Source organism: Myotis myotis, unplaced genomic scaffold (genome assembly GCF_014108235.1).
Source record: "Myotis myotis isolate mMyoMyo1 unplaced genomic scaffold, mMyoMyo1.p scaffold_m19_p_1, whole genome shotgun sequence".
Lineage (NCBI taxonomy): Eukaryota > Metazoa > Chordata > Mammalia > Chiroptera > Vespertilionidae > Myotis > Myotis myotis.
The window spans coordinates 115,273,919-115,297,728 of NW_023416313.1; the positions used below are offsets into that span (position 1 = coordinate 115,273,919).

Here is a 23,810-nt window from a genome sequence, read left to right on the forward strand (position 1 = left end):
AGGGTAAGAGCAAAAAGTCAGAAAAGGTGGTTAGAAAACTGTTGCAATAATTTAGGTCAGTGGTCGGCAAACTGCGGCTCGCGAGCCACATGCGGCTTTTTGGCCCCTTGAGTGTGGCTCTTCCCACAAAATACCACATGCAGGCGCGCGTGTATAGTGCGATTGAAACTTCGTGGCCCATGCGCAGAAGTCGGTGTTTTGTGGAACAGCCACACTCAAGGGGCCAAAGAGCCGCATGTGGCTCGCGAGCCACAGTTTGCCGACCACTGATTTAGGTGAAGCTTAAAAAATGGCCTGTCATAACATCCCTGGTAGAAGGGTTGATGCTCCCTTTGGGAGCTCACTCTTACTCTATCTTAGAAGGGAGATTTTGGCCAGCTCAAAGTTAGAGGTCAAATGAAGTCATAAATGAGAATCCATCTCTGTTGAATACAGAGAACTACCTCTGCCTCTGCTTTCCTCCCAACCCCTCGGAGCTCCCCAGCCTCTCCTTTCAGAGCCTGCCTGCACACCCCACCCAGTAGCTCTGCACTGCTGTTAATAAAAGTTTCATGTAAAGCCCAAATGTGGTCTAATTTATGGGCCCCTACCTAGTTGTGTAGTCTTCCCCAAATATAAAAATGTTATTTGATTAAAGGTCAGTGTATACAATTTGAGTTTTCTGTCTGCTAACCTTTTTATCAGAAATGAAGGATAAAAATGATTGAACTACATGTAGAAGAATAAGCTCTTAAGCTATCCTAAATCAGCCCAGATTTTGCATTATGCTTAGATGTAGCCTATAACATCATAGAATCAAAACTTGGAAGGTCAGTTAACCTAACGCTACGGAAGGAATTCCCACAATAAGTATAGTTTGGATTAGCTCATAAGTTTATAAACCAGGTTGTATATGAAAATCACTTTGAGAGTTTTTTCTAAAAACAGCTTCCCAGGCCATACCTTCATGGTAGGAATTTATCCCACAACATCCCAGCCTGGTAGAATGACTTCAAGTACTTCCATTGACTGAACACTCATCACTTGGCAAAGCAGCTCATCCCACTCTTGTACAGCTCTGATTGTTAGAAAGATAAGAGAGAGAGAAACTAGAAGCAAAGACATCAAATATCCATGGTAGTTAGGTCTGTATGGATTACCCATGTTTTATAATATAAGCATGCATAACTTTTATAATGAGGTGGGAAGAAAAGAAATGTTTCAGAAAATGGAAAATAATTTAGAAAAAAGCTGGATTACAGAAGACCTCAAAAAAAGCTTAGAACTCATCCTGTAAGCAAAGCAACAATAATAATAATAATAATAATGAAGAGGAAGAAAATCTAAATTCCTCAAGGTTCTACATAGGTCTCTATACACCTCTCCAGCCTCATTCTTTTTGTTTTTTCTCACTTCCTTTCCTCTAACATTGCATATCTCTCTTTGCTTAAGGAAAGAGACGTTTCTCTTCCTTTACCATGTCAAGCTCATTCCTGCCTTAGGATCCTTCCACTAGGCTGTTCCGTCTCTATGAATGTTCTTCATCCAGGTCTTTATATGGTGGGATCTTACATTTTATTCAAATCTCAGCTCAAATGCCATCTTCTCAGAGAAGCTTTTTCCAACCACTCAATATAAAATAGCCACCCAGTCACTGTGTTATATCCCCCATTTGATTTTTTTCATAGCGCTCACTATTCATAATTTGTAACTTACTGTTTGGCTCCACCCCAACATTCACATTTCTGTTGCTCACCATTGCATCCCCATCCTTAGTACTTAGAACAATGCCTGGCACATAGCAAGCACTCATTAAATATTTGTCAAATTAGTGCATACATGCAGACCTGCGTTTTCCTGAAATGGAGTAAGAGATTAACTCTGCATAAACTGTATTTATAACAAGAGAGACTTTAATTTTCAAGCAATTTTTGTGATCTTAGACATATTTTAGAAAAAAAACTTTTGCTTTCTATGAATGTACATTTTTAAAGTAGTTTTGAAAGTCAGAAAACTAAATGATTTATAAATGGTGCTTTATAAGATGAATTTATGTCTAACATAAGGCACAGGGGGGCAGACCCTTTATTTGTCCAAGTATAATGTTCAGTATAATTTCAGAAGCTTTTCTTGAACAGCTTTGTGCAAGGCACTGTGCTGAGAAATTTCATAGGGCAAAAACTCAGCTTTCTGGATTTCATAATCTAGAGGAACTAACCATGTTCATGGGACACTTTTACACAAGGTGCAGTGGTGAGCATTAGAAAGAAGTTCACGTAAAGTATCTCTACTCACATGAAGGTTCTACAGCCTGATTGTATACATTTCTAGAATCCTCTAATACTAATGTGCCGTTTTTATCTCTCCAGGCAGTAACAGCCCCCATGGAAGCCCCACCTCTCCTCTGGACAGTAATATGCTCCTGGTCGTCATCATCTCTGTTGGGGTCATTACCATCGTGGTGGTTGTGATCATTGCTATCTTTTGCACCAGGCGCACCACCTCTCACCAGAAAAAGTAAGGAGCCCCAAATGTAGCCCACAGATTGGTTCTATTCTTTTGCTTTATGTGACTTCTGTATTTGGAATTGCACAGAGAGTATAAACATAAAATACTTGGAAAGTGATATTGTAAATATTCTTAAAACACAGACTGGCTCCTCTCATAAATGTGTATTGTCAGGGTCTTGGCAGGAAATAGGTGATGCACTCAAAAGGGGTGAAGAGGAGTATAATGAAGGGGTCATTTACAAAGTCCTAGGTAGGGTTAGGGAAACTGGGCAGCAATGTTAAAGGGCCAGCAGCAGTGAGAGGCTGCCACCTTAGGTGGTGACAATGACTATCTCAGGCGTGAAAGGGTAAGAGTTCTTTTTGAGGTAGAGCAAGCTGTTTTCAGAAACCTGAAGTTGTGGGAGAAGGCTTTCGACAGGAGCTGTGTGTGCTGGTGGAAATGGAGACATTGACAATCTCTAGCCCAACAGGGAGGGGGCAGGGGAAAAAAACACCTCTGACCCTTGCCTGTGCCTTCTACTGGACAAACCCAACTGGACACCAGGGGCAGGATTGCCAAGTAGATATAGTTCATGCCACTCAACCTCTTGAGTCACAGAGCCAAGTAGAGAGATCAGGAGAGGAAAGTGGACAGTCCAGCCTTGCTGGGAGCCCTGCTGAAGTATGTCTAATATGCATTCAGTGAGCCAGACGCACAGGAGTCTCTGCACATTCTTATGGGCTATTTTATAGCAGAAATACCAACTGAGATGGAAGAAAACACAGGCCTCTTATTCTAAATCTAAGTTCAACCTACATGTAGAAGTTGAGGTTGGTACCAGTGTGGGGGGCTGCCTTAATGGATAAGAAAGGATCATTTATAATCACCATATCACATTCCCAGAGAGGAAGGTGGCTGCTAGCTCTGCACTCCGCTGGGATTTTGAGCCTTGTGTAGAGCAAATAACATGGTTATTCAGTAATGTAGTGCTTGATAACAGCCTGCACTCCTGAACTTGAGAGAATCCTTGACCCTAGATCACATTCAATTCATATCTGGCAGTGAGACAGCATAAAAGCATAGATTCCTGAGTTACCCCAATAGCAAAAACAGTGTGAGTAATAAAATAAATGACTTTAGTTGCAGTGTCCTAAAAGATTATAAGATTAAGGTATTGCTCCTAAACATACACACACACACACACACACACACACACACACACACATTCATGTCTGTGGGATTATCCATCAGACTTGGTCTGCCCAAGGCCAGGATGCATGTATTTAATAATGATGCATCTGTTGTCAACACACAGGACAAGTACAGCTACCTTGTAACTGCTGCTGGTCATGTTGTAGGTCATCTTCTGTAGGCTGTCTGATGTTTTTAATGTTGCTTCTGCCCCAATAAAATAGCCTTCTGTAGCTTGCATTGCATCACTTTCCCAAGAGAATGGAGATTCATTGTATAAGCTTCCTGATCATTGATTCTTTCAGCTCTCCCTATCTACTTTTGATTATAGAAAACTTTCTCTTAAAAGCCTCAGAGGATTTAAAAAATAATCATTAAAATAAAATAAATATGCATCTATACGAAAAAATAAAAATTTGATATTAAAAAAAAAGCCTCAAAGGTTATATTTTTTCCTATTCTAGAACTTTTCTGCAAGTTTCTTCGTTCATCTATCTATCTCAAATCTATCTCATCTATCTATCTCATCTATCTATCTATAAATCTCACATTTATCTATCTTTATGAACTGAATTTTATAGCTAGTTTTAGAGATCTTGAGATCTTTATTTAAAAGAATCTAAAAAACAAAATGACAGAATTCCTTAGTGCTTTGAAGAACTTAAAATTTAAAGTAAATAAAAAATAAAGTACTTAGTCTTCAGTTTGAGAGGTAGGAAAATGGGTTGGTAATATGCTCTGTAATCTTGTATTTGAATCTGTAAGTCCTTCAGATTTGGGTCCCCACAGATACTAAGGGGGTGACGGCATGTGCTGGGGGGTGGGAGTGGCCAGGGAGAGGTCAATGGGGGGAAAAGGAGACATATGTAATACTTTAAACAATAAAGAATTAAAAAAGAATTGTACCAAGTCTTCACAGGACATTTCTCCTCCTTCCCCAATGGCCTGCTTCCCAGTGCTGAAGGGACAGAGCCAGTAGAGTTAGAGGTTAGCTGTGTTGGAGAGTTCCATTGACCATTGAAAACTACGTGAGCTTTTCTTATTGCTTTGTTCCTCTTTAATTCCTGAAGTGCCTCCCTTTCCATTGTAGCTGTTTTTATAATCACTGGTAGAACATCTAAGCTGAAGAGCATGGAGAGTGCAGCCCTCATTGTTTCTCAGCACATTCCTCTATGGCCCCTCAGTCTCAACAGAGAAGTACCTTGGCATACCACCATCACATCTAGAACCTTTCTGTTGGGAATAATTATTTTCTCCCCCTTCCTAAGTGTCCTTCCTCTTGTCTGAACCCAGTTCTCCATTTATCCTGTGGGTCTTAGTGTCTTCTATCTTTTAAGACCTTGTACTTGCTGTTACCCTCTCTCTAGCTCAGCTAACCTCTAACTCTGTTGGCTCTGTCTCTTCAGCATTTAAGTGTGCTCCCACTTCTACCATGTTAAGAAATAATTACAATTATAACCTTTCCTCTACACATGGTGCTTACCACTGGCTGCTTACAAATCCCTATTTTTTCCTCCACCACAAAACTTCTTGAATACTTATCTATACTCATCTGTTCTTTCACTGCCTAGTCATGCTTTAATTCTTTCCAATCTGAATTCTGCCCCTGCAGCTTTACCAAAGTTGCCTCTTCTGCATTTCCTCTTGAATGTCTCAGGCACTGGAAGATCCAAAACAGAACTAAAATAAACTAAGTACTTTATTATCCAAAAATAAACTAAGTACTTTATTTTTTATTTACTTTAAATTTTAAGTTCTTTATAATCTTTTCTGTCAAACTTGTTTCTCCCCCATTATTCTCCCCCATTAGTAAATGGTTTAAGCCAGAAACCTTGGCATCATCCTTTATTCCTCTTGCTTCTGTTCTGCTGCCCCACCTCACATCCATTTATTCACCAAGTCTTGTCATTTCTGACTCCATTCCCACTGTCCCCAGCCACTATCAGTTGTGGCTGAGGTTATTGCAGCACATCCTAGCTGGTCTCCTATTCTGTCTCCTACTCCTTAAATCCCTCTTTACACCACAGTGAGTGTAAATTTTTAACTCAAAATTGATATGCTTACTCTCCTACTTAAAACTATTTAGTGGTTTCTCATTATTCTTGGCATGCTGTAGAAGCCCGTTAGGATCTGACCCCTGGCTGCCTTCCCAGCATCCCCATGGGTCACTGCCTCCACCACTTGGGACTTGATGCAGTCCTTCTACAGTTATACTAGGCTGTTGTTCTTCACTGCAGGGCTTGGACATATGCTGATTTCACCCCCTGGAATGCACCATCTGTCTTGCCCCCTTAGGGTCTTAGCTTAAATTTTACTTCTCTTTCCTGGTTTTTCCTGTCCACCTTATGTTCAACTATTAAGAGGTTACTGTAATGCTTGGCGTTTCATTAAACTCAGAGCATTTTAACATAATCTCCAATGTCTGCCTTCCTCACTTGACCACAAGTTCTGAGAGCACAGCAGTCCGGCACAGAGTCTGACATACAGTGGGTCCCTAATAAATGCTTACTGAATGTGTGAGTGAGTGGTGTAATGGAAGAAAAACTAAGGCACAAAGAAGTAGGCACTGTCACCTACACTCTTGACTTTACCCACTTGTTAGTCCTAGTTTGGGTTAACTAAAATGTTTTTCAAAGAAAACAAGCAAACTCATAGAGACAACATAATGATGGTTACCAGAGGGGGAGTCTGGTAGGGGAGGAAGAAAAAGATAAAAGGGATAAAATATATGGTGATGGAAACACTGGACTTTGGGTGGTGAGTACACAATAGAGTATACAGATGTCGTATTACCAAGATGTACACCTGGAACTTATATAATGTTATTAACCAATGTTACCCCAATAAACTTAATTTGGAAAATAAGTAAAAATATAAAATAAAGTAAAATGTTGTTCCTCCCTCCTTTATAAGCCATAGATACTATTTTTACTTCATTGTTATATTTTTGGTGAATCTTGTCCTTTCTCTGTTGACTGGAGGAACCTTCCTCTTTAGAGATTATTTGATTTTAAAATGCTGTCCAATCTCTTGATACTAAAAAAAAAAAAATTTACAAGGCAATGTGCAAATATGCCTTGTACATATGTCCAAATCCACGTGGACAAAGGAGAGATCCATTTACTGCTCCCAGAAGGAAACTTCTTGCCTCTGGTTTTCTTTTTGTGTGTTTTTAGTTCTGCCTTTCCTTGAAGCGTCTCACAGAAGTGCCGTTTTAATCATTTAAACCATTTGACAAATATGCTTAAAAGAGTTACTTGAAAAAAATCCTTTTAATTTTGTGCCTAGGAAACGAGCTGCTTGTAAGTCAGTGAACGGCTCCCACAAGTACAAAGGGAACGCCAAAGATGTCAAACCCCCAGACCTCTGGATCCATCATGAGAGACTGGAGCTGAAACCAATTGATAAGTCTCCAGATCCGAACCCCATCATGACCGATACTCCAATTCCTCGTAACTCTCAAGATATCACACCAGTTGACAATTCCATGGACAGCAACATCCATCAAAGGCGGAATTCGTACAGAGGTGCAGGTTTTCCCAAAATGTTAAGGGACTATTTTCATTTAAATCTTTTCCCATTTTATCAGGTTGCCTTAAAACTTGGTGGTTTCTATACAGCTGAGATTTTAAGAAGTGTGTATTATGGATTTGCTCAACATCTGATGAAGGATACCTAGCTTGTTGTGGGGGACAGGTTCTATACCTTTTAGATCTTTTAGGTCTCTCATTGGGCTTCACCAGCTTGATACTCAAGCATTTGAGACAACCTAGCCCATGTCTATGCATTTCATTCTGTCCTTCAGTCGGAGTCCAGCTGTCATTGTGGTATTCAGAATGCTCTTGGTCTGTATGCTCTTACAGACACCACAGTGAAGCATGGTAGGCAGCATTGTGTCAACTGTATTGACTCTCAAAAGGGACTCCTGTAATGCACTAATGATCACTTTCCTCTTTATTTCACTTCCTGCAGAAACACCTTGTCCCCATTTTCTTGTTTGTGTATTCCCCACTAGATATGTTTTACTTCTGAAAGTGGCCTCGGGCACATGCTTATAACCACCCTTCATATTTGATGTCTAGGGCATGAATCTGAGGACAGCATGTCTACACTGGCTGGAAGGCGAGGAATGAGACCAAAAATGATGATGCCCTTTGACTCCCAGCCACCCCAGCGTAAGTTAAAAGTGTCTCTTTCTCTAGTATTGTCAGTCTAGTCAGTCATGTTGGGGACCAATTTTGAATGATCTCTTTGACTTCACTTGATCCTGACACAAAACCGCTTTGGCAACTTGAGAGAAGAAGTAGCAAAGAGTTGCCATATTTTACAATTAATATTATTGAGACTAGCTCCTTTAATTATAGGGAAAAGACACTACAAAGCCAATTTCCCAGTCTCCCAGGAATAGGGAAGTAACTAATCTCCCTAAAAGTGCAGAGCTTACCTGGCTGGTGTGGCTCAGTGGTTGAGCATCGACCCATGAACCAGAAGGTCACAGTTTAATTCCTGGTCAGGGCATATGCCCTGGTTGTGGGCTCGATCTCCAGTCGGGGGTGTGTAGGAAGGCAGCCCATCAATGATTCTTTCTCATCATTGATGTTTCCGTCTCTCTCTCCCTCTCCCTTCCATTCTCTGAAGTCAATAAAAACATATATTTTAAAAAGTGCAGAGCATTTCTGCAGGAGAAATGGGGAAGCATCTGTCCAGGCTTTTTAGGCTTCTGGCACACATTCAGGGTTAATAGGCACCTGTGGAATTTTTTAAATTATTAGACCGGTATTTTAGAGGAAGTTTGAGGTTAACTGTATGGAGGTGGTGTTCGTTTTGTTTGTTTTAAATCCTCACCCAGGACATACATAGAGAGAGAGAAACATCAATCAGTTGCCTTCCACACGTGCCCAACTTGGAATCAAACCCACAACTTAGGCTTGTACCTTGACCAGTGCACAGGACAACGCTCAACCAACTGAGTCAGTCTGGCCGGAAAACAGTATGGAGTTTGTAAAGCAATATTTTCAACCTTACTTGACCTATGCCTCACTTTGATAAGCTTAAAAGTTCCTCAACCTCCTATAATAATATTTGAAATTCAAAATAAGTTAAATATCATGATTAAAAGCCAAAAAGTAATGGGCTAAACCGATGTTTTTCAAACTAAGCCTTTTAAGACTAAATGTTCCAGTGGAGCCCCCTGTTCCATCCTAGAATAAAAGCTACCTGCCTATTAGTATCAATTTTACAAACTACTTGATAAATGGAAGTATTTGCTCTAACCTGGACAGTAGGCTAGTAAACCTCAACACTGTCAGATACCTAAATTCAAATACTGAAAGCGTCAAATCCTGAAAGATCACTTTTCAGTTTTGACCCAAATGAGCTTTTGATTTTTAATTTATTTCTTAAAAGATGTCTCATTTTAGAATTTTCATCCATCTCTTTGTCAATGGTGTCAGAGATTTAAATAATCTCAAATACCATACATGCACACAGATGCACCATGGCACCCTGTACTTGGGAACTGGTAGAACATGTGAATGTCTGTATGCGTACACACTCTCTCTCACTCATTCACTATGCACAAACACTAGGCACTAGGTACTAAAAACCAGCTTTGAGAGAGTAAAGGCCAGTTCATGAATAGGTCATTTCTGCACAATATACTTTTTGCTTACGGTCCATGATGAAAGAAGGACCTGCACTTAGAAGTGTGCAGGGGAAAACCATGGTTTCCCTCTTACAGCAGGGCCCCAGGTTTAAAAATGCAAATGTCCCAACAGAATAAATGAATCTATTCCAGTTGCTTTTGATTATAAGATGATAGCTTTACTGCTTATGTGTTTGTTTTGTATAAGACTTTAGGTCTTACCTGACTGGCTTATTTTTAAAACTTGTGAAGTTTTACTATTCTTATTCGTAGATTTGATACTTTTAAATACATTAAGGAGAAAAGATAGGCTGTCCCAGTTGACATCATTCCTTTTTCTCCTTTTTTTCTTTTTGTAGTGGAAAAGTATGCATAAATTTTAAATATTTAATTTGTGCCTCAAATAGTTGGGTGGGTGAGTGGAATCTTTTAGAATCTGGTGCCAGGTACCTAGAATACTTTGATCTTCAGGTTTTGAGATCCCCTTTTCTCTACACAGCTACAGCCCTGGAGTCTTCACCCACCAGCCACCTGCTCTGGCTTTAAATGCCAGAGCACTTCTAGGAAGGCCTTGCCCAGCAGCATTGGGTCCTTATTCAGCCAACAGATAATGATGGCTACCTCTTGTAGGCAGGCACTTTCAGTTACTTTATTTGTTACTTACTTCATTTGGAAAGACTGGAAATGCCTTTAGAAAGAGAAGGTCAGTTTTGTTTTTCTGTTGTGAGAGTCCTCTGTATCCAGAATATTTTCAGATAGCTAAAAATCAGGAGGCTTATTCACCTCTTCCTTGATCTAGCCTTGATCGGGAAAACACTGATTCTGAAGCTCCTGCTTGTGAATTGGTCTTCCCTCCCTTAGAGGAGATGCTGACTCTCAAACAAACTGTCCTGCTTTTCCAAGTTGTGTTTTATTCCAAAGGACCACCTGAGCCTCTGGTTCCCCAGGCCTTGAGGGGGCAGTAAGAATCCAGGGTCACTGGTCTGTTGTGCCACCTGCTTGTTTGCAGGTGGCCAGGACAGGAGATAGCTGGAGAAGAAAGGCATCTGTTTTATTGACTGGGATTTCCTTCCAAGGTAATGTTGAGTGGCCCCACAAAGATCCAGACAGATCCTTGGTGACAGAAGACATTTTCATAGACTCCAAAGGCTGTAATGAGTTTATCACAAAGTTCATGAAGCCCTTGCCTAGGAAACAAAAGATCTCCTGTGTTTCTGGTCACCCCTACCTATTTGCCTGTTTGGGGCTTTTGAGCTGGTTATCCTGATCTTAAACATTGTTTCTACAACTACTCCATGGAGTACCTAAGGAAAGTTAGTTGCAAACTGGACTCTGGTTTTGTTTATTTCCACCTCTGGGATTGATAATGTAGCCTCATTAAGTAAGAACTTTGTCTTCATAGAATGTTGTATATGAAATATCTGTGTGGAACTTTGGATTTGTTAGCTAAATGCAGCAAATTGAATTCCTTAGCCAGTATGGGAAGGAAAAAGGCAATTAGGAAAGATCCATGTATATTTTAAAATGTGAACGGATGTGGCTGAGCTTCCAGGCTGGAAGTTGTAAGAGAGTGTCCTAGGCTGAGTACTGGAGTAGACCATAAGAATCAGTTCCATTTGCATTCCTTTTAAGATATGAAAACTGACTAAACAGCTACTCATTCATGCAGCCTAAGTACCTATTGCATGCTTCATTCAACAAGTAAGAATAGGCAATGAATTAGGAATATATGCAAAAGAGAAGGACTTACATCTTTCTAGCATGAGAAAAAAGCATAGAAACCTAAACCATCATTTCTTTGCTTATGGATTTACATTATGTGACATATTCAAATAGATATTTTTAATACCTCATATAATCTATGTTTATTGAAGAATTAGAAATGTAAAGCAATAGAAAAAAATTTTTAATCCTGATCACTCTTCCCCACAAGATAATCACCATTAACATTTTATTATTATCTTGTTGTCATTGTTAATCCTCACCTGAGGATATTTTCCCATTGCTTTTTCAGAGAGAGTGGAAGGGGGGAAGAAGAAAGATAGCGAGAGTGCAACATCGATGTGCGAGAAACACATCAGTTGATTGCCTCCCCCACTTGGCCCAGCCGGGTGTGAGGAGCGAACCCACAACCCAAGTACATGCCCTTGAATGGGAATCAAACCCACAACCCTTGGGTGCACAGGCTGGCACTCTAACCACTAAGCAACACAGGCCAGAGCTCACCGTTAACATTTTAGTATATATTCCTCAGACTTCTTTTTCTGCGTGTAGATAGATAGACAGGCAGACAACGTATGTACATGAGTGTGTTGAATTTTTTTAAAACAAGTGTAAAATCCATGGCTGATTGTCCATACCCAGCCTGCTGCCACCAAAAAACCAAGGGAATGGTTGCACTGTATGGGAGGGAGAAGGGATGACTTTGCTCTTGAACTGTGATTTGTGTGTGTCTGTGCAAGCATGTTAAGCATTTCTCTGTCTTGTGTTCATTCACAGCTATGATTAGTGCCCATCCCATCCATTCCCTCGATAACCCTCACCATCATTTCCACTCCAGCAGCCTCGCTTCTCCAGCTCGCAGTCATCTCTACCACCCAAGCAGCCCATGGCCCATTGGCACATCCATGTCCCTTTCAGACAGGGCCAGTTCCACAGGTGAGAGACGAGGACTGTGTCCCAGGTGAAATCTTTCCATGAGTTGGCAAGCTGCAGTGGGGAAGGACTTGCCCGCTTAGAAGGATTTAGAGGTTTTCTCAGTGTTATATATTTATCATAACATTGCTGTTCCTGACTCAAATTTGTTTCTGTAAAATTGACCCAACTTTTCTCCCAAAGTTTTAAGTGCTCAGTGTGTCATTTTAGTAAAAACACAATAACTCTAATTTCGTAATCATGTCTTCTTCCAACAACTTGTATTTTAATTGAGTTCTATTTTCAGTTAATTTTTTTTAACCCTCCAGTTTGAAAGAAGATTCATTCTGTATGATTTTCAGACATTGGAGGTCGACTTTGCCTCTCGGTCGCCTTAATGTTGGGAGGGTTCGTAGGGCAGCCGTAGGTGTTACTCACAGGAGCTTACATGCTTCTGCCAGGGAGCAGAGTAAGAACAGCATCTGAGGGTGCTGAGGCCACATGGGGCTGGTGCATATCGTAACCATCAGGTGGCCTAGCTGGTTACTGAAATGAGAGGGCTGCACAGATAGGAAATTAGCCCAACAGTCTGCAGTGTGTTTAAAGAAACACATTGCCAGAAAAACATTTCCCAGTTTGGGAACCTTAAGAAGCATCATCAAAACAGTTTTATGGAGGAAATAGTGAAAGTGAGGGGACAGTAAATGGAATAGATATGATTATTCATCATTAATTGAAAATTAATTTTCACCCTCTCAGTTTTAAGGTACAAATCTAGTAATGGCTCATATATGAAGCATACTCTTTCTATCACTTGAAACTTATCTGTTAATAGTTATGTTATTAGTAGAACTAAATGTTGGTGGTTCTGGAAAAAAAGAGAATTTCAAGTGAATTCCATTTTAAGAGAACCTCAAAACTTCATGCTAGAAGTTAGGCTTGCCAGTAGCATCCCCTCTCCTTTATATTTTGATCAATTATAATCATACCCAAAACATCAAATGAAGATCAAGGCTTTATTATGGGATGTCCAGTAACTCCCAAAGTTATCTCCTCCCAAACCTTTTCTTGGCTTGGAGAGTGCTTCTGGAACTCATGTCTAAAATTGGCCTTCCTGCTATCTCCCCCAAATCTGAGTTTGGGATTCTGCCTTTAGGGAAAGTGCACTGGAGGCTGTATGGAGAACCGAAATCTGCCTCACAGATATGGTCTCTGATACAACAGCAACCAGAAACCCACCCTCTAAACCTGCTTTTGGAAAGCTATTTTGTATCCTGACCCTGTTAAGGCAGATGAATCTCACACACTAGGCAGTGTGTAGTGGGGTTGGGGGGTGGGGATTGGCAAGAAGCCTGGCAGCTCCCACCCAGCCCTCATCCTAGTGGTGGTTCATTTGGTGGAAGTTCCATTCTTATGGACTTAGGCAGAAGTGAAGAGAGGAAAAGTAATGATTTGCATTATAAAAGGGTTATTTTTCAGTGGCCAGAGGGGATAAATAAAGGTGAAACCAGTGGTAGAGTCACTGAAGATGTAGAGCAAGCATGTCAAACTCTCAGCCCACGGGCCGCACGTGGCCCACAATGAATATTTTTGCGGCCCAGCTAATATAACGGTACGTAAGAAAAAGTTTCATACTTAATTTTTACAATATTCTGCTATACATAATTATTTATAATGAACTACAACGTTCGCTAATGACCCATTACTGTAATCGTGTTGCATTCATTTCCCTCCACTAATACTAGCAGCAAATATTTTAATAGCCAATTGCCATGCCATTAGTCTTCTACTGACTTGTTTGGTGTGCGCAACAGGAAATATTTTGCTTTCGTAGAACAAGAAAAATAGATTTATTTGCGTTATGCTTATTAATTTGTGCAGTTATTCAGAGTCTGGTAAGTTAATGTTCAAGAAAAAATATTAATTTTTATTAAAATGTTCTATTATTTCATGTTAACGAATACTCATTTGTTTCTGCCCTTTGTATTCAGCATATCTCTATCGAAATAAACCTACGTTTCTATGAAAATTGAAACTTTTGTTTTTTTGCGGCCCACATAAACTTAAACCTTGTTTATATGGCCCGTGTTAGCCTTTGAGTTTGACATGCTTGGTGTAGAGCAAGTATCTAGAAATGATCGAGTTCTCTTACTGCTATGCTTTCCTGAGCTCTGGAACGCAGTACTGCGCCGCCACCAGCCCTGTGTATATGGGCTCGGCATGACTAGACCCTGGCCAGGGCAGTCCTGCTAGTGAGCACTTGCTGTGTCTTGTCCTGGAACATTTATTATGTCACCACTACTTGACATAGGAAGAGCACTTTCCACTTGTCCAAGTCGATGGGCAGTGTGAACTTTGTGTGTCTTAACTCTGGAGTCGGCCCCTCGCCAGCAGGAACTTGTGTTACAGCATAGTTTTCTTTATTTTATATGCACAATCTCAGGGTGTGCCCACTGTATTCTCGGAGAGTACAGGGTGCCTGGTGCCCTCTGGAGCTGTACAGTGAAGAACAGCACTGACTCGTGTAGGCAACCCTCTGTTACCTTTTCACATTTCCCACCACCTCTCTGGCCTTCAGAAGCTTATCAGATTAAGGCAGTGGAGGCGGCCAAGGCAGGTGTGTGTGCCCGGAGTGACCTAAAATATCTGCCAGTGCAGGCTGACATGGTCCCGGCTGAAGCCTGCTCTCTCTCCTAGTGCCTGCTCCCACCAGCTCCCTCCAGGCCCAGGTCACACCTAGCAAGCAGACCAGCAGCTCCCAGCTGTGGGGGTGGCTGGCTTAAGCAAGCACAAAAAGTAAAACCCTCAGCCTGGTAAGGTTGTCATGACCAGACTTTCAGCACTTGAGGAGAGTGTTGAGTCCCTCATCCCTGGGACCCAAGACCTTTAAGCTAAGGGGTAGCACTCATGACTGGCATGGCCTATCTCTTGAGAGCCCAAGGGAACAAAATCATTGCTCCCTCAGCAACAATGGCAGGGAAATAGGTTGGATTCTGCAGGTTGCTCATGCATTGCTGCTTAAAAGGGTTATTTTCTTTTTTAAGGGTGAGAACTCTAAGAGTCAGGGGAGGACCTCCTTCAGGCTGCCTGAAGCAGCCACATCCAGCGCTGGTGTCCTCCAGGCCCCTCCCTGGGGTACAAATGGTGGTTTGCACCAGCTCCCATTGTTCTCCTCATATGGTCTCTCTTGGCCTTGGTGCTGCTGCCACTCCTGCAGGGTCAGGGGAGGGTGGCATTGGACATGGAAGGGCAGTAGTGTGTGGTGGATCAGAAGGTGGGCTTGTGAGTCCAGCCAGGGATTCAGATTCGTGCTTTACCTGTTCTCACTCTGTCCTAGGGTGAGGCCTAACCTCCCAGTGCCTTCTGAGTTACTCTGAGGATTGAATGAGCTAACAAATGCAAAGTACTTCTCATAGTCCCTGGCTCAGAGTAATCACTCAGCAATTTACAAAGAAAAGAACCTTGTTCAAGCCTTCTGTTTAGCACTTTTCATAAGGCTTCTCAATTAATCTCCAGTGAATCTTATGTTATTCTTCCTGTTTTATAGGTGAAGAAACTGAGACTCAGATTTGGTGACTGCCAAGTTCACCCAGCTAGTATGCCAAGATTAGAGTCCAGGTCTATCTGATCCCAAGCCAGTGCTTTTTCCACCCCACTACACTGCCTTCCAGAACAATGACCCTTTTTTACATATTTTGAGATTGTTACCATGTTCTTCCCAAGTCTTCCCCTTCTCCAGGCTGACCTGACCCTATTTCTTTCTCTCGCCCCATCGCCCTTCATATGCATAATCCTAAAGCTATGTGTAGACCTCTGGACTAGTTGGTTGTCCAGGTCTCATTTGAGCTGTGGGGCTGTTGCTCTGGTGAGGCTGTGCCTAGTCCCCTAAGGGCAGGCAGGGCCTGTAGCATTGCCTCTCCTATGGTAACCACCCGGCCTTGCAGGCAGAGCTGGTACTTGTCCAGTACCCAGCCAGCCTTGGTGACTAAACATGTTATCTATGAAAGTCACTAAGACTATCAATCAATGAAACTTTAAATTTTCTTTTATAATTATGTCTTAATAGCTAGTACTCTCATGAACCTTTTTTTAAAATATGTTTTGGTTTCAGAGAGAGGAAGGAAGAAGGAGAGAGGGATAGAAACATCAATGATGAGAGAGAGAGACTTCGATCAGCTGCCTCTGCACACCCCCTACTGGGGATCAAGTCCATAACCCAGGAATCGAACCATGACCTCCTGGTTCATGGGTCAACGCTCAGTCATTGAGCCATACCTGCAGGGCTCACAAACCTTTTTATGTGCTCCATAGTAAGTACCGAACAGAACTTTAAATATGTAAAATTATGACCACTTACCTGTTTAGCTGAAAAAATTCCAGGAACTAGTTGACAGAATTGTTTGGAACTCTTAGATTAGTCCATTCTTCCTTAGCCTTGGCAGAGGTGCTCATCCAGGGATCTCAGTGCTTACTGAGCTGCTTTCAGGGGCCCTTAGAAACAGCTAGAACTCGGGGATGTACATATGTTTAATGGGTTTTAAAAATGCTAACATCTAGACTTTCCTGCTATAGAATCCATTCGAAATACCCCCAGCACTGACACCATGCCAGCCTCCTCGTCTCAGACATGCTGTACTGATCACCAGGATCCTGAAGGTGCTACAAGCTCCTCTTACTTGGCCAGCTCCCAAGAGGAAGATTCAGGCCAAAGTCTTCCTACCGCCCACGTTCGCCCTTCCCACCCATTGAAGAGCTTTGCTGTGCCAGCCATCCCACCCCCGGGTCCACCCACCTATGATCCCGCGCTGCCAAGCACACCATTACTGTCCCAACAAGGTGAGTGAAGACAACAGCACTGGAGGGACCCTTTAGCTCTGGCTTACGGCAAAAATCACCTCTTCTTTAAAGAATAATAAAGAAAGTACCCTTCAAGCTTCTCCCCTCTCAGGGAGGTGTGGGCTTCCTCCTGTAGGAACTGTTGTGGACAACATTCGCGAGAATAAGACCACCGACTCCAATTAGGTCTTAAACAGCAAGCGAGGATTTATTGAACTGGCCAGTGCCTGCCACAGGCTTTCTCCTGTAACAGCCCCGAGCTTTGTGCTCCGCAAGCTTTTATCCCCAGGACCCACAAAAGTCCTTGATTTACAGCTACAAGGGTCTGTTCAGGACCTTGACACGCCGATGTCTGGGAGTGGGAGACTTGGAGTTATGCCTGGTTACCTATCCTTGACCCCATCCTTGTTAAAATTTTTTTACTGACATTCAATTCATCACAGAACCAGAGACTAACTGGCCGGGGAGTGAAGGCAGACTTTTTATAGGTTATTTTGGGTGCAGGATCCTTGGTGGTCGTACCCAGTGGCATGACTGTGAGCAGCAGATAAGCATCTAATCAGCCTCCCAGAATGGCCTCCCTCCACAGAGTCTCTACAAGCCAGAGGAGGGGCGGGAGGCCAAGGATTGGAAACAAGGGAGAACCTTAGGAAGTGAATTCCCTGAGTTCACATAGCCAACTCAAAGTCCTCTGACATCAAAGGCATGCTTTTCCCCTATTCTTCCATATTATTATCGATTACAATGGTTTGTTTCAGAATAAGTCAGTGGTTTCCAAGCTTTTTAGTCTTAAGACCCCTTTATACTCTTAAAGGCTGCCAAAGACACAAAAGAGCTTTTCCTCAACATTTACTGTATTATAAATTAAAACAATTTTTTAAAATAATTCTTTATTGTTGAAAGTATTACACATGTCCCCCTTTTGCCCCCATTAACCCCCTCCAGACCACCTCCCCACCCCCGCCCCAGGCCTTCAGCACCTGTGTGTGTGTCCATGGGTTATGCATATATGCATACAAGTTCTTTGCTTGATTGCCACCCACCCACCCTCCCCCGCCTTCCCTCTGAAATGTCGCACTCTTAAAAAACAGAAATTTTAAAACTATTTTATTAATTTTAAAATAGCAATACATCTGCCCTGGCCCTGTGGCTCAGTTGGTAAGCCAAAAGGTTGCAGGTTTGATCCCTGGCCAGGGCACATATGGACATATGGGATACAACCAATCAATGTTTCTCTTTCTCTCTCTCTCTCTCTCTCTCTCTCTCTCTCAAGCCACACACGTACATCCTTCTCCCTTCCTCTCTCTAAAATCAATAAAACATCCTTGGATGAGGATTAAAAAACAATAAAAATAGCAATACATCTATCATATTAAGAGAAATAGCATATGTTAATGAAAAATAACTTTTGAAAAGAAAAATATAGTTAGGAGTGACATTGTGTTATATTTTTGCAAATCTCTTTAATGTCTGACGTAATAGAAGACAGTTTCATTCTCCTACCTGCTTCTGCATTCAGTCTGTTGCAATATGTTGTTTTGTTTGAAGTATAAGAAGAAAAATCTGGCCTCACAAATAAATGGTCAGAAAAAAGGAAGAATATTTTTATAACTTTTTTTTCATATAACTGCAGATAATTTTTGATATTACAGCAAAACTCAGCAAGTTGTAGTTTCTTACAGTTTTATGTGTAATGTGGAATCAGAAATCATCTCTGCTCCATTAAAATCCATCTGTCTTGTACTTTGAATGCATGATATTGAACATACCACACACTTTAGTCATTTGGAAAATGTTGTTTTACTGACTTATACAGATCTTCCAAATCTTGATATATCTTATTATATAATATCTAAAAATACATTCATTAATATCACCAAAGTCTGTAAATATTGGGAAGTTCTCAAATTCATGGTGGCAGATCTGGTCGGTGATTAGAGTGTCAGCTCACACAACCAAAGGGTTGCAGGTTCGATCCCAGGCCCTGGTCGGGGCACGTGTGGGAGCCAACCAACCAATGTGTCTCACACATTGACGTTTCTCCCTTTCTCTCTCTCTCTCTCTCCCTCCCTCCCTTCCACTCTCTCTAAAAATCAAGGGAAAAAATATCCTTTGGCGAGCATTAACAAAAAAATCAAAAACTCATGGTGGCAGATAGATGCAAGGTTTTATTTCTGGGATCGGTTGTTACTTTACCTCTTTAATTTCTGATTTTGTTTATTTGGGTCCTTCTCTCTTTGCTTCTTGGTGAGCCTAGCTAGAGGTTCATCAATCTTGTTTATCCTTTCAAAGAACCAGCTATTGGTTTTGTTAATCTTTTGTATTGTTTTTTTGGTCTCTATGTCATTTATTTCCACTCTGATCTTTATTATTTCCTTCCTTCTGCTTATGCTGGGCTTTTCTTATTGCTTTCTTTCTAACTCTTTGAGTTGTAGGGTTAGATAATTTATTACCATTTTTTCTTGTTTTTTGAGGTAGGCCTGTAGAGCTATGAACTTCCCTCTCAAGACTGCTTTCACTGTGTCCCATAGATTTTGGATTGTTGTGTTTTCATTGTCATTTGTTGCCATGATGCTTTTTATTTCTTCTTTGATCTCTTTGGTAACCCAATCATTTAGCCTCCAGGTGTTTGATTTTTTTAATTGTTTTTATTGTAGTTGATTTCTACTTTTATGTCATTGTGATCTGAGAAGATGCTTGATACGATTTCTATCTTCTTGAATTTGAAGAGACTTTGCCTTTGTCCCAATATGTGGTTTTTCTTTGAAAATGACTTGTGCACTTGAGAAGAATGTATATTATGTGGCTTTGGGGTGAAATGTTCTGAAGATGTCAATTAATTCCATCTGATCTAGTGAGTCATTTAGGATTGATGTTTCTTTGCTGATTTTTTGTTTAGAGGATTTATCCAGTGTTGTTAGTGGGGTATTAAAGTCCCTTACTATGACTGTATTGCTGTCAATCACTCCCTTGATATCCTCCAGAAGTTTTTTTATGTATTTGGGTACTCCTGTATTGGGTGCATATATGTTTATCAGGGTTATATCCTCTTGTTGAATTGTTCCCTTTAGTATTATGAAGTGGCCTTCCTTATCTCTTATTATGGCCTTCACTTTGAGGTCTAATTTGTCAGATATAAGTATTGCTACCCCAGCTTTTTTTTTCATTTCCATTTGCCTGAAAAACCTTTTTCCCTCCCTTAACCATAAGTCTGTATGAGTTCTTTGTTCTGAGGTGGGTCTCCTGTAGAGAGCAGATATATGGGCCATGTTTTCTTATCCACTCAGCTACCCTATGTCTTTTGATTCAGGCATTTAATCCATTTACATTTAAAGTTATTGATAGGTAGTTGTTTGTCACCATTTTTATTCTTTATGACTGTGTTCCCTCTTCCCTTCCTATTCTTTTTACGGCAGACCCTTTAGCATTTCTTGCATTGCTGGTTTGGTGGTAATAAACTCCCTAAGTCCTTTTTGTCTGTGAAGCTTCTGATTTCACCGTCAATTTTGATGGATAGCCTTGCTGGGTACAGTATTCTTGGATTCAGACCCTTGCTTTGTATGACTTTGTATATTTCATTCCATTCCCTTCTGGCCTGATGTGTTTCTGTTGAGAAATCAGTCAATAGTCTGATGGGATATCCCTTGTAGGTAACTTTCTGTTTGTCTCTGGCAGCCTTTAAGATTCTTACTTTGTCGTTGGTTTTTGACAACTTAATTATAATGTGTCTTGGTGTCTGTCTTTTTGGGTTCATCTTGTTTGGGACTCTGTGAGCTTCTTGGGCTTGTGTGAGTTTTTCTTCCCAACATCAGGGAAGTTTTCTGTCATTATTTCTTCAAACAGGATTTCTATTCCTTGCTCAGTTTCCTCTTCTTCTGGGACCCTTGTTATGCGGATGTTGTTTCATTTCATGTTGTCCCAAAGTTCCCTTAGGCTCTCCTCCTGTTTTTTAAGTTATTTTTTCCAGTTGCTGCTCTGCTTGGGTATTTTTTCCCACCTTGTCTTCTAGCTCACTGATTTGGTCCTCTGCTTCTTCTGGTCTACTCTTGATGCTTTCTATTGTGTTCTTTATTGCAGCAGTGTCATTTTGCATTTCTTTTTGGTTCTTCTTGATTTCCTCTTGGTTCTTACACATATTGTTGAGTTTGTCTTCCATCCTTTTCAGCATCCTTATGACCACTGCTCTGAATTCTTTCTCTAACATATTGCTTGCCTCCATTTCATTTACTTCCTTTTCCGGTGATTCCTCCTTTTCTTTTGTATGGGGGCTGGTCCTTTGTCTCCCTATGTTCACTCTTCTCAGGGAGTCTGGTTATGTAGTTCTCTCTCTCCTGCATTGACTTAAAGGCACAAAATACAAAACAACAAGACACAATGCACAGGGCACCAAACACAAATGTATTCATGCTACCAATAGCCCCAAACAAAGGTGACCACCAGAGAAAGGAGAATTAGGAGAGAGAAAAGAGTGCAAAAATGATATTGAGGAAAGGAAAAAATGTAAGAGATAAAAGAAAGAGAAAAAAAAAGAAGGGGGAAAAATATATGTATATGGGGAGAAAACTCAAAAAAACAACAGTAAATCCAAAAAATTCAAACAACAAACACCCTGAGATGAATGCAAACAACAAGTAATCCAAAAATGCAAACAACAAACACCAAATCAACAAATACCCAGCTGAATCTGAGGAGGCAGAGCTTATTTCTAAAATGTTAGGTCATGGAATTGAATGAATGGGAAAATGGCCACAATTCAGTATAGAGGAGGTAGAAAGAGAATGAGTGTATAAGAAAAGTAAAAAACAAAATACTAGTACAAAAAAAAGAGAAAAGAAACATATATATATATATATATATATATATATATATATATATATACATATATATATATATATATATATATATATATATATATATATATATATATATATATATATATATATAAAAGAAAACTTATATATATACTAGAGGCCCGGTACATGAAATTCATGCATGGGGAGGGGGTGTCCCTCAGCCCAGCCTGCACCCTCTCCAATCTGGGATCTCTCTCACAATCCAGGACTGCTGGCTCCCAGCCACTTGCCTGCCTGATTACCCCTAACTGCTTCTGCCTGCCAGCCTGATCACCCCCTAACCACTCCCCTGCCAGTCTGGTCTCCCCCCACTGCCCTCCCCTGCTGGCCTGGTCACCCCCAACTGCCCTCTCCTGCTGGCCTGATTGCCCCTAACTGTCCTCCCCTGCAGGCCTGGTCGCCCCTAACTTCCCTCCTCTGCCAGCCCAATCACCCCTAACTGCCCTCCCCTGCTGGCCTGATCGCCCACAACTGCCCTCCCCTACCAGCCATCTTGTGGCGGCCATCTTGTGTCCACATGGGGGCGGCCATCTTGTGTGTTGGAGTGATGGGTTATTTGCATATTACTCTTCTATTAGATAGGAGATATATATATATATATATACACACATATATAGATGTATATATAATTCTTCTTTAATCTGTCTATGTATTCATCTATTATTGGAAAAAGAGAATAGAGAGTAGATAGGCCTGAGTTGAGATTGGAATTAATTAAGCTATTAGTAGAAGAAGAGAACAAGCAAGGAGAGGAAAAACAGAAACCAAAAAAAAAAGAAAAAAATTGAAGAAAAAAAAACTTAATCAAACCAACAAGACAGAAAGAAAAAGGAAAAATATTTGGCTAGTGAAGAAAGAGAAAAGAGAAGTGTGCATGGACTTGGAGCAGGGGAGAGGAAATTAGATATATGAGTAAGATCAATTTTTAACAGGGAGTAAAAAGAAAGTATAGAGAAAAACTAAACCAGGAACAGGGTAAGAGAAATAGGATGAAAAAGGGGAATCATAAGGAAGAGAGTGTTGGCATAAAGGAATAATTGAGATGGAGTAAAATAATGCTAAAAAAAAAAATGAAAGAAAAATAGAATGTAGAACACTAATCCCAAAATAAAATAAAATAAAATAAAATAAAATAAAATAAACAAAACTTTTTTAAAAAGGTAAAGTAATAGTAGTAGTAATAATAATTAAAAATAAAAATATAATAAAAATAAAATCAAATGAGAAAAAAAATTTTAGTTTCTTAAGTAAAAGATAAAAAATAAAAAAGTGAAGTAGTGAAAGTCATTCACTTCCTCTACTGTTCTGCCTGGCACGTCTGTTTCCTGTCAGGTAGTCAGCACAGTGTTGAAGTTCCCTGTGATCCACAGCTCCTCTGTGTCATAAGCCACAACCTTGTTTTCAAGCAGGTGGTATCTCTCTGCTCACTTCGTTTCTCAGCCTGCCTTCAGTTGTATTTACACAAGAGTCAATTTCTGACACAACCCCTGGGTGGTGGTGTTTCTGTATTAGTTTCAGGGACTAAATGGCTCCTCTACCCAATGTTTACACTCTTCTTTCCCTGCTGCACTTAATACTGGGTTGGAGGGACAACTGACCCAGAGCCGGTTTCCTGCTCATCTCTCCTTATTCTGATCCCCAGTTTCCACAGAAACAACTTTCCCCTGCAGTCTTGGTGAGTGTTTTTAATTGGAAGATCCCATGTACTGGGCATAGCATGCAAAAGCAAGGAGGTAAAAAAAAAAAAAAAAAAAAAAGGCAAGGGAACTGCGCCAACTCGTGTCTTTTTCATCCGTCACTGCGTGGCCGATATAGAACTTCAGGCTGCCTTTCTGGGCACAGTTTCCCATGGCTGTGGGCTTATATCTAGAGCCCATAGAGCCCCCCTCTGCCAGCAGCCCCGTGGACCCCCTTCCACATTCGAGGGCTACACTGACCCCAAGGGCCGCGAATTTGGTGGGGGGCAGCCTCCCTCTGAGACTCTAGTGCCCCCTGCGCACGTTTCTCCCTCCAACCTGGATCCCAGATCACACCTCTCTCTAGGCCAGTGGTTCTCAACCTTGGCTACACATTAGAATCACCTGGGAATCTTTTTAAAATCCTGATTTCTTGGCCTCATCCTCTGGAAATTCTGTTTCTTTGTTATGAGGTGGGGCCACAACATTAGTAACGAAACAGAATTT

General features: G+C 41.0%; 1 protein-coding gene across 13 annotated transcripts in view; it reads left to right on the forward strand.

The window, feature by feature from the left end:
- NEO1 (neogenin 1) overlaps nt 1-23,810 on the forward strand; it is a 258,499-nt gene that overhangs the window by 229,741 nt on the left and 4,948 nt on the right. For 8 of the 13 annotated variants that reach the window (XM_036348445.1, XM_036348467.1, XM_036348434.1 and 5 more), the window contains 5 exons: nt 2,349-2,496; nt 6,949-7,187; nt 7,743-7,835; nt 11,804-11,962; nt 16,511-16,774. In XM_036348445.1, the coding sequence (XP_036204338.1) occupies nt 2,349-2,496; nt 6,949-7,187; nt 7,743-7,835; nt 11,804-11,962; nt 16,511-16,774 (903 nt within the window). Of the gene's footprint in view, nt 1-2,348; nt 2,497-6,948; nt 7,188-7,742; nt 7,836-11,803; nt 11,963-13,417; nt 13,563-16,510; nt 16,775-23,810 lie in introns of those variants that run through there. The other 5 variants (XM_036348469.1, XM_036348472.1, XR_004973933.1 and 2 more) reach the window with 4 other exon arrangements.